The 11,308-nt window shown below is 48.7% G+C and overlaps 1 protein-coding gene across 1 annotated transcript; it reads left to right on the forward strand.

Moving 5' to 3' along the window:
* The first annotated feature begins 3,571 nt into the window (after window positions 1–3,571).
* NKX3-1 (NK3 homeobox 1) lies at window positions 3,572–7,801 on the forward strand. Its single transcript, XM_030312378.1, has 2 exons — window positions 3,572–3,893; window positions 4,978–7,801. Exons 1-2 carry the CDS (start codon window positions 3,617–3,619, stop codon window positions 5,394–5,396), a joined length of 696 nt encoding a protein of 231 aa, XP_030168238.1. The 5' UTR covers window positions 3,572–3,616; the 3' UTR covers window positions 5,397–7,801.
* The last annotated feature ends 3,507 nt before the right edge of the window (window positions 7,802–11,308 follow it).

Below are 11,308 nucleotides of genomic sequence, written 5' to 3' on the forward strand. Positions count from 1 at the left end.
CTGAAATTGTACATTAGCAGAAGGAAATGCCCCCAGTGAGATATTCACATCCTTTTAGGTGCATTCTACATGCAAAAAATGCTCAAATGTAAAATATCATTTGGACAACTTGTAACCATTCTTTTTTTTTTTTTCCTTTACACGATGGTTTATTCTATAACATTATTTTGCAAACTTGAATCAGTCTCTGACTAACTCGAGATTTTCCCAAGTAGTACAACGTACACTTGTATATTTCTAGGGTAAATGTCTAAACATGGAATGGCTGTGTCAAAAGATATGACCAGTTTTAATTCCGACAGATTTTGACAAGTTGTCGTCCAAATATAACAAGCTGATCCACTTTTCCTCCAACTTGGCATGGAAACGACTTCCTCCACACTCCGCCCCCCGCAACAACACTGCACGTTATCCGCCTTCTTAACTTCTACCAATCCGATAGGTGGAAAAAGGGTATATCAATGTGGTTTCAATTTGCACGTCTCCAATGATGAATGTGGGGAAACCTTTTTAGTTTAATATACGCCTGTTTATGTTTTAAATTTTTGAGCCATCTGGGGTTTAGTTTGTTATAAGAAGAGAATGTTATTTTTTTCCAAATGGCAGGACTAGTTATTCAATAATTCACATTTCCTCCACTGATTTGAAATGCCACCCAGCTCTAGATTTTAACAATTTCACCTCCACCTCCATTTCACACCATAGGCAAAAATAAACTTAGAATGGATTGTGGATCTTAAAATAAAATATAAAACTTAGAGAAGATAACATAGGAGAGCGTCTTCAGTAGTAGGGGTAAGCAGGTAATTCTCAGGTATGACACCAACGGCAAAATATGTAAAATTAATAAATTAGTAAGTTGGACTCTACCAACATAAAAAAAACCTCCTGTGCTGTGAAATATTCTGTTTAAGTGATGAAAAGACAAGCCGGAAATGGGGAGAAAATCTTCGCAAACCACAGAGTCAACAAAGGCCCACATAGAGAATATATAAAGAATTACTAAGGGGCGCCTGGGTGGCTCAGTCGGTTAAGCGTCTGACTTCGGCCCAGGTCATGATCTCGCAGTCCGTGGGTTCGGGCCCCACGTCGGGCTCTGTGCTGACAGCTCAGAGCCTGGAGACTGTTTCGGATTCTGTGTCTCCCCCTCTCTCTCTGACCCTCCCCCATTCATGCTCTGTCTCTCTCTGTCTCAAAAATAAATAAACGTTAAAAAAATTTAAAAAAAAAAGAACTATTAAAACCCCAAAGAACTGAACAAATATTTCACCAAAGAGGAGATATGGATGGCAAAGGAGCACGTGCAAAGATGTTCAATATCACTAGCCATTTGGGAAATGCAAGCTAAACATTAAAAACCGTAGTGAGATATCACCTCACACCTCCTAAAATGGCTAAGATAAAAAACAGTGATAATGCCAAATGCTGATGAGGATATGTAGAAGCTCTCATATATTGCTGGTGGAAATCGAAAGTGGTATAACCACTGGGGAAAACAGGTTAGTAGTTTCTTACAAAACTAGACATGCAATTACCATGTGACCCAGCAGTTGCCGCCCGGGTATTTATCGCAGAGAAACGAAAACTCATGTTCGACACAAAAAGCTGTGCATGACTGTTCACAGCACTTTCGTTCATACCAGCGAAAAAATGGAAACACATCGACTGTCCCTCAGTGGGTGGATGGTCGAACAAACTCAGGGAGATCCACACAGTGACATACTATCCAGCAATGAGGAAGTATTAACTATTAACAACAATATATGCGACAAGTGGGCCTCAGAGACATCACTTAATGATAAAAGCCAGTTGCAAAAGGTTACATTGATATGATGTTTGGTTCCACTCGTGTAACATTCTCTGAATGGTTAACCTATAGAGATGAAGAACAGATTAGTGGTTGCTGAGGGTCAGAGATGGACAGAAGGGGCTTGGATACACAAACACGAAGAGATAGCACAGGAAGTTCTTGTGTGGTGATGGAACAATTTTAGATCTTGATGGTAGCATTACAGGAATCTCTACATGTGATAAAATTGCATAGAGCTAGACACACACAAAAACGAACGCAGGTTTTAAAATGATGAAAATAAAATAACGTCTGTAGTTAACGGTAATGCACTGATGTCAACTTCCTGGTTTTGATATCATGCTGCAGTTACATAATATGTCATTGGGTGGACCCGGGAGTACTAATTTTGCAAACTCCTGTAAATCTGTAATATTGCAAAAGAAAATGTTTGAACTTTTTTTTTTTTGGAAATGAAAAAAAATGAGAGAAGAAGACCGTATTTGCCAAAGACCTTCCCCTTATACAGACAGCGTGGTTCTCTTTGGCGGTTGCTTTATCCACAATGGCCTACTCCCTCTCTTTCCTCCCCAGACACTCCACATGACCCCCTTGTGAAGTTTCAGTGGAATGCTAGGTGCCTTAGATCAGGAGGTACAGGAAAGTTGCATACATAAAAATAGTTCAAAAGAACACCAGCATACCAGATTCATCAACTGTTAATATTTAACTCATTCACTTTATCAGATGGCATCTATCCATCAACCTATATCATTGTTTCTGAATCCTTTCAGGATGTTTCATCCACCGTGGGCCTCCCCCTAAGCACTTTCATATTTATTTCCCAAGAATATTCTCTTACACAGTCACAGTACTTACTATTCATTTCAGTAATTGTTTTTCTTTTCTTTTTTTTTTTAATTTAAGTTTTAGTTGGTTAACATACAATGAAATATTGGTTTCAGGAGTAGACTTTTCAGTGACTCATCACTTACATACAACACCCAGTGCTCCTCACAAGTGCCCTCCTTAATACACATCACCCGCTCACCTCCCTCCAGCAACCCTGCTAGTCCTGTCTTTAAGAGTCTCCCGTGGTTTATTTCCCTCTTTTTTTCACCTCCCATATGTTCACCTGTTTTGTTTCTGAAATTCCACATGTGAGAATCTCAGTAAATTTAACACTGATTCAATACTTTCGTCCGTCGTCCTTATTCCACTTTCATCAACGGCCCCAATAACGTCCAGTACAGAATCCAGCCTGGGGTCGGGTGCAGCACTGAGTTGTCCTGTCTCTTTGAAAGCCTTAGGAGATCCGGTTTTGCTACCGATCTCTCCTTGTCACGGGCCCCCAGAAATTGCGTCTGTAAACTGGGTCGTAGTAATTTCACCACCCTTCGTGAGCAAAGGCGCTTTAACAATCTATGAGAGCTAAATCGGGTCTGTCTCTTCTGCATTATCCTTCCCCAGAAGGTCTAAACTTCCGATGTGGGTCGGAGCAGAGCAGACCCTCTTTGGTGCTCATTCGGAGCCAGCGGAAAGATCGCAGGGCAGAGGGGTGCAGGCCAGGGGCGAGGAGAAGGAACTGGGGGAGGAATCCTCCAGGGCAGCGGTGACGGAGACCCCGCGAGGGACTCCCCTCTCCACCCCCCTCACCTGGAGCGCCGGCGGCCAATCCGCGGCTGGGCCCGGCTGGCCGCGGCCAATGGGAAGGCGGCGCGGCGCGCTCCCCCGGGGCTATAAGTGCGCCGGGGCGGCGGAAAGTGAAAGTGGTGCGGACGCCGCGGACGCAGCTGACGCCGCCGGGGCTGCAGCCGAGCCGCCGGGATGCTCAGGGTTCCGGAGCCGCGGCCCAGGGAGGCGGGGGCGGCCGGCCAGTCCAAGCCGCTCACCTCCTTCTTCATCCAGGACATCCTGCGGGACGGCGCGGAGCGGCGCGGCGGCCACACGGGCAGCCCGCAGCCCCCGTGCCAGCCGGACGCGCGGCGAGAGCTGGAGCCGGAGCCCGAGGGAGGAAGAGGCGGCGCTGGGGCGCCGGAGGACGAGTGGGGCGCCCGGCCGCGCGCTGCGCAGGAGGCCGACAAGCCGGCGGCGAGCGAGCCAGGTGAGGCGGCCGGGCTGGGCCAGGGTGCGGTCTCGCAGGAGGGGCGGGCCGGCCTGGGGGCCGCGAGGGCGGGTCCGAGGCGGGACGGGCGCAGCCCCGGCTGCAGGGATGCGGGGCCCCGCGGCGACAGGCCAGGGGACCCCGCCGCCTCCCGCCGCGGGCGCGCCTCGGAAATTAACCCCGAGCCCGGCCGTCCGAGCGGCGCAGGGTTTTTGCATGGGTTGGACTCGCCGGGCACGGCGCTCTCAGCCCCGCGGGCTCTGGCGCCCCGGGCTCCCCTGCGAGCGCGCGCACCGCGTCCCCCGCCCCAGAGTCCCCGGTGAAAACCCCGCCACCCGCTCCCAGCCACCGCGCGACCCTCGATCGGCGCCCGCCCCGCACTGCCTCTTGGCAGTTACCATTACTACCATATAACAAATAACTGATCGCAACTTATTAATATCAATAAACTAGGGTTTGGCCAGGGAAGACCCCCTCTGCTTCCCAATTCCATGGGCAATAAAACTGAGTTTGGAAGGCCCCTCGGGCCTTCAGGAAATATAACACCGTTGGACACCTCTAAACTGCTCTTATTTCCTTTCCTGTCACTTCGGATGAGGCATCCTACAGGCTTGTTTAGAAAAAAGGGGACTCAAGTCAGAGAATGAACTTGTCCTTAGCCCCCGCCACCTCTCCTATAGCGCAGACCCTCTCCTGCCACCTGGAAGTTAACACTGATGTCTTTGGGTCCTGCTTTACCAGGTGTTTTATTTCTGTGTCTTGCCTGGGTCCCTTCTCCCACCTCAATACACTGATCCAGGACCCTGTTTAATTCTGCTGGACGATATGGCAGGAAGTTCCACCACTAACCTCTCCTAACTTTGGGTTCTTGATGGCTATTAGAAAACGAATACCTAATATACGGATTCAGTCACTCCCTACTAGGGAGAGTTCCTTAGTCATGTGAAGAAAGCGAAATGTATCCAAGATGACACTGGGCCGTTTGTTCACTACCACGGAGATAAGGGTGTATTGAATTCCGTTCTCTACCCTCTAACATGTAACCTTTTCCTTCCCATCCCTCCTTCTCCCTTCTCCTCTCCAGATGGACACTTTGAGGCTTATCTATTGGACTATGAAAACAGCGCAGGCGCCTTGCCAAGCCTTCCCCAAACCCCGAAGCAGCCACAGAAGCGCTCTCGAGCCGCCTTCTCCCACACTCAGGTCATTGAGTTAGAGAGGAAGTTCAGCCACCAGAAGTATCTGTCGGCTCCTGAAAGGGCTCACCTGGCCAAGAACCTCAAGCTCACTGAGACCCAAGTGAAAATATGGTTCCAGAACAGACGCTATAAGACCAAGCGAAAGCAGCTCACTTCGGACCTGGGAGGCCTGGAGAAGCACTCCTCCCTGCCGGCTCTCAAAGAGGAGGGTTTATCTCAAGCCTCCCTCATCTCCATGTGTAACAGCTACCCTTACTACCCCTACCTGTACTGCTTGGGAGGCTGGAACCCGGCTTTCTGGTAATGCCAGCTCAGATGACAATCACGAATGATCAAAAAAACACTGCCTTCCCCAGCGTGTCTCTCTGGATGGCAAAAGGGACCAGGCTCAGGGAGGACAGAGGAGCAAGAGGTATGCAGGCCGAAATTGTTGGAGGTTTGCATGGACATCCTAGGTTCTTCACTGGGGGGCTAGTGAAAGATCTGGGACAGTGACTGATATCCAGATGGCTCCCTAACACATAAAATGGGCCATTTTTGCTCTTAAAGACCTGCGTGAAGTGGGGAGGGACAAAGTCTAGTGCTGTCTCTAGCACTTTCTATTTCCGTATGAGCAGTCCCCATCACTTCCGAGGATGTTGTTTCAACTCCATCCTCTTGTGTAACTGAGCATCAGCCTGGAGGGATGCAAACCTGAAGGGAAACAGGTTGGCCAGGATGAAGGTGTCACCTCCTGAATCCTGAATCACACCTAAGTTCAAAAACCTCTCGTTGGCCTTGGTTTACAACGAAGGTTTCTCCCTGTCCCTGTGGGAGAGTGGAAGCCAGAGGCTCTTACAGAGAAACCGGTCCTGCTCAGCACAGATCGGCATGGGCTATGGAGATGGGTAGGAGGAGGTGAAAATATAAGCTTCTTATTATTCCTTTTTAAGTAACACGCCAACCTTAAGTATTCACAGGGTGGCCCAAGTAGAACAGGAAGCACTCACCGTGGTTTTAGGACAAGCTGTATAAACAGAACTCTGCTGCAGGGGGTGGGCCCGGGCCAGAAGAGTCTCCACATGTCTGAGACAGCAGCCTGAGGAGGGCCCTCGGCACTGCTGCTGGGCGGCATTACATTTTTATTAATAAAGGTTCAATAAAAGCCTCCCCTGGACCTTTTTTGCCCCGGACCTGAGAATGTGAACGAGAAATTTCCTGGAGTTTTCGGGCTGTAATTCAGACTCCATCATGGCAGATCACATAATCCTTTTCCTGTAAACTCCTGTCCTCCCTCCCTTCTTTTATTTTTTGTTCCTTCTCCACAACAATCACCCGCTGAAGGGCTTCTTTTCAGTCCAGACTGCACCTAACATATACACCTTCCTTATTTAGCCTGAGATCTGGTCTTTATCCCCTCCCCCCCCCCCACAAGGCTTTATCTCTCCTGGGGTTAAAAAAAAAAATAGTGGAGGGGGCTGGAGATTCTGATTTGGCTAAAAGACATGCATTTTTTTTTTAAACTAGCAATTATTTTTTAAAAAAAATACAACATTAAATCCCAAATCCTATTTAAAGACTTGACAGCTCTAAAAGGTCACTGCTACCTTTATAAACTTTCTGGTGGCTCTGTTGTTACAGTTCAAAGTCTGACAGCCCTCTGGGATCCCCAGAGGAGAAGGCAGAGAAGGTAAGAGGTGTTGGGCTTTCAGACACAAAGAGAACAAAATGAAGAACCGGGCGTCGTTGAGCCGTCCGGTGGAAATACAGGGTTCACGGGCAGGGTGCAGAGAAAAGGCAGCTGGCACCTTAGGGAGCTGGGTCCCCAGCCACAAGCTGAGGGGGCACTTTGCCAGAAGGGGCTAAGAGAAAGGAAACAGTTTTCCAAACATTATAGTGGCGTCCATCACCAGACAATGAAACTGTCCAAATACTTCGGGAACTGCGTTTAATGCCTATAAAGAACGGGTCCCCCAAAAGAGACAACTAGTGACTTCAGCAAGAATGAGAAGAAGGCAAAGCAGAAATTGGGCCACCCTTCTGTTCCCACCCGATTGTTTAAGGTGACCTGGCAGAGGGGAGACATCAGAGCAAAAGAAGCCAGTTACTAATGAGGTACCCTGAGGCCTGGAAATCTCTTGATCCCACTACTTAATTCTGTTTAGCGAGAAACCATTCAATTTCCTCCTATTAAAAGGGCCGATTTACTGTTGGTGGCAAAACTGCCAGAGTTGATAGAAAGTTGGCCCGTTTCACCCCATTTTCTACCGTTCGGGCTCCACGTTGAAATACTGTTAAATGCTCGGCTGCTGACAAGTACTCGGGGCACAGCCAGCGGACTGGCCTAGATTGCTTGCTCCGTTCACATGTCTTTTAAGAGAAGCATTTAGTGCTCACTCCCTGCTCAGTACCCATTCTCGCCCACCCTCTCCATTTACTTCTTTTAACCTGCTGTTCTACAAATATTGAACATTGTACCATGATGGCGTGCTGTGTTGCAAAAAAAAAAAAAAAAAAAAAAGTCTTTGTTTAAGGTCATTTGGTCTGTGAATCCGTCTTGCTTTTCCTCCACTGGAGCGAGGCACTCACCCACATCTGAACTGGCGGAACAAGCACTTGAAGAACTCCTGTTGGGTACCTGGTGGGTGAACTCGAGGGCGCCCCTGACCACTTCACCCAGACAGCCTGTTTTCCGTTTCGTACGTTAGTTTGGGTTCTCCACATGCGTATCAAACCCTGCGATGGGAAAGCCTGTGACTTGACATTTAGTAAAGGACCCCAGCCAAACTTTATTTTTCTATGTATTTTTTTTTCCAACAGGAGTGTTTTTAAAATAAAGTACTGTGACTTTATTAGACCTATTTGCGTGTGGTTTGAGCTTGACCTATTTGAGGTCAATAGGTTTGACCTATTTGAGCTTGCACACTTGGGGTTACCGTGTTCTCCCTCCCTCAGCCCGCCTGACAAATCTAAGGAGACCAAATAATCAAAGACGGTAGCTTAGCCAATGGCAGATGACGGGCGTTTTTTGTAAACGCACTGCCCATCCACACGCACACACATACATAAACGCGCACACGCACACACACGCGCGTGCGCACACGCACCCTGGTAAATCCTGTGGAAAGGGAAGAAATTGATGCCTTCGGTTTAGAAATCACCTGCTCCAGCCCCTGCCCTTTCGTTTAAATAGAGAGCCTCAGGTACTTACACACATTTCTGGAAGACCCTGAAGGGAATATGGAGAGCACAGCGAAACTTCTTTTAAAATTACCCTTTCATCTGCCACCAGCCCCTCCCCACTGCAAGGGGGCTCCCGGGGCTCTCTGGCACATTCCTCTCCCTGGAAATGTCACCTCCATTCAGGGCAGGTAGACCCCTTGGAAGCAACACCTTTGAACTGCAGTCACCAAGTATTGAAAATAGGTTTAAAATAAAATATATACATAACACATCCTTCATCTGCCTGCACTTAAGCCTTCATCAAATCCCACAAGCAGAGTGTCTCATGCACCTGATTACCAGAGAAAAGTGATGGTTTTTCCCCCCCTCCCTCCTTCAAGGAAATAGAAGCTTAAAGAGTAAGGTGCTTACTCCAGGTAAAACCTATCATAATTTCAAAGTTTGCTCTAATCCCTTAAGTACATTGTACACACAGGTGGGGCCTCCCGTAGCATGTTCGAATCATGAGACTTAACTCTTTGCACAAATCCGTAGCCATCCTCCCCTCCCCGAGAAGGCCATCAGCTCTCAAATTACAAAGGCTCTCACAGTAAATTAACAGATGTGGATTTTTTTTTTTTAACCATTAAAAGTAATCCAGGAAATTAAAAATCTCTCCTCTCTAGAGAAGGTTCTCTGCCTTCTCTTCTTCGTCGCTTTTCCGACTTTCCCTCAATATCTCTGCTAATCTCACACCCATCCACTTCCAGCAGCTCTCCTGAGCATACCACATGCTTCTGGTATCTGGAATTCCTTTGCAATCTATCTCTCAAGTTACTTCAGGTGCAAATTGCTAGCGTCACCAGCTTTGTCACCGGTGGCCCCGTTTGTCCTCCCCAGGCCTCGTTAGGAAGGCCGGAGCCGCCAGAAGAGGAAATGAACGGCCCAGAGCTACACCTGACAAAACGCGTTCCTAACAAAGCGTCTTTCCAGGGTGCTGTTCATGCCACACATCTTCAAGCTGACCTTGGAGGGACCAGGGGCCGCGAAGGGAAAGTCACTTAGCTCAGGTGCCCTGGGATAGAGAGCTGCGTGCAGGTTTACCGAGAATGCACTCCGAAAATCCACCCAAGAGGAAGTGAGGACGGCACATTGAGGAAGCTGACCCATAATGCAGGTGCAACCGAGGCCCCACGCGACACTTTAAGAGGCTCTAAAGCTGATGTGTCCCGGGTTGAGGAAAGGGGATGGGCACTTGTATCGCAGCATCAGCGACTTCCTGAAAGTGGAGTAACCTTGGGCAATGCAGTTCCTTTCTGGGTAAGGTGGTGGCCCCTGAGAGACACAGTGTGGGTCGTCAGCGTCAATATCCCCAGCAGCTGGGAAGGTGCGTTTCCCTGGTATTGGGGGCTTGGAGCACTACAGAACTCACCGTGAGACATGGGGCCCTTTCCTTGCTGGCTCTCAGGGCCGTACTCACTGCCATTTTTTGCAATGAGGAAAGCCAAGTCAAAAGGGTCAGACAAGGTTTAGAAGCACTGAGTTCTGCACCGAGACATGCAGACTCTACTTCTCCCACAGCCATCACGAATGTGTCACCAGGGCTTGTTTTTCAAGGTCAAGAGTTATTTACTGCCCAAGAAAAGGGGCAGGGCCGATAGTCCCGGGATATGAAGAGCTCCTAGTTTAGTCATAGACTTGGCCTTCATGCAAACTTTCCCAGGCAGACTACCCCGTCAAAAGTCTGCGAGGGAATCTCTCAGCTTCCATACCGTGCCCTCCTCTCACCTCTGCAAAGGCCACCTTCGCTTATTCCCTGAGCTTGCTTTGGGCCTGACATGGGGTTTAGGAGAGGTCTAACATAGGTCCCCGTGTGGCCTTTTCTACCTGGGTCATCACCACCTGTTCCCGGCCAATCCAGGGGCAGGCATAACCCTTACTGGGGAGATAACGGGGTACAGAGGAGGGGTGACACAGAGGAGAGTCCCGTATTCTCCCTGGAGTGACTGTAGGACACTTGTAGAAGTTTTTTAAAGGCCTGGAAAGCCCTGGTGGTGTGTGGGGAGTAAGCGCTGATTTTGCTGTCGTGAAGGTAGGACTCGGGCGGCACTGAGTCTCAAGAACAGGCGTCCTTGTGGTCTTGGTTGTATTTGCTCCTTGGGCCCGTGGTCGCCAGCATTGGCTGCGTGTTGGAACACCCCGGGAATCTTCACAAAAACGTCAACGGCCCAGCCCAACGCCAGTTGCCCTATAATCTCTGGAAGTAGGGCTTGGCCATCAATATTTTGGAACACCGATGCCCAAGGTTATAAACCCCTTGCTCAACTCCTTTCCAGCTGGGTTTGCCTCCTCAGCCTCATAGGTGCCGGGAAGGGAAGAGTGGCTTGGGGTTTTTGTTTTGTTTTGTTTTCTTGATCTCTCTCTTTACAGGGAACAGATGTTTAGCTTTTTTTCTTACTTTCTTCTGAAACCTCCTCGTCTTGGAATGTCTGACATCATCAAAAGGCCCTCCACAATCTGGGAGAGCCCAGCTCATTCCGGTTAATCCCTCACTCAAAGCTGCAGGGACCCAAAAGGCCGGGGGGTTGGCTAACCTGGTAATCCAGAAACACTTATTACCCGGCTCCAACCCAGGTCCACCCAGACTGACAACATACTCCAGCTGCCCACGGAAGACAGGAAAGAAAATTCCATCCTCGCCTCTTGCCAAGGAGATCTCACCTGTGCTGGAAGGACAGAGCCTTATTTGTGCACCGCCAGGAACAGGGGTGTCTTTTATTTATTTTTTTAGGGGCGTCCTTTAAATCTGTCAATGAGCGTCACGCTTCCCTGACAACGCATCTATCAGGATTAAGTCATGTCTTAACACTGACATAACATTTACACTTCCTTCTGCCAAATTGGTAATATAAAGCTTTTTTTTTTTTTTTTTTAAGTGTGTGTGCAAAGTGCATAAGGCAAGAGGATGGTTCAAGGGTGAGGGAGGGAACATGCCTGGTGGCAACGCAGTTTCTGACTAAAATTTGCATACAGTAAACACAGAGCTGGCGTCAGAACTCCGCTCAAAGCCAGGAC

This window comes from Lynx canadensis, chromosome B1 (genome assembly GCF_007474595.2).
Source record: "Lynx canadensis isolate LIC74 chromosome B1, mLynCan4.pri.v2, whole genome shotgun sequence".
Lineage (NCBI taxonomy): Eukaryota > Metazoa > Chordata > Mammalia > Carnivora > Felidae > Lynx > Lynx canadensis.

Excerpts from the sequence above, each read along its gene's own strand:
- NKX3-1 (XM_030312378.1), top strand. The coding sequence starts at position 3,617 with ATGCTCAGGGTTCCGGAGCCGCGGCCCAGGGAGGCGGGGGCGGCCGGC. Across the intron at positions 3,894-4,977 it reads GCCGGCGGCGAGCGAGCCAG|ATGGACACTTTGAGGCTTAT; the intron begins GTGAGGCGGCCG and ends TCTCCTCTCCAG.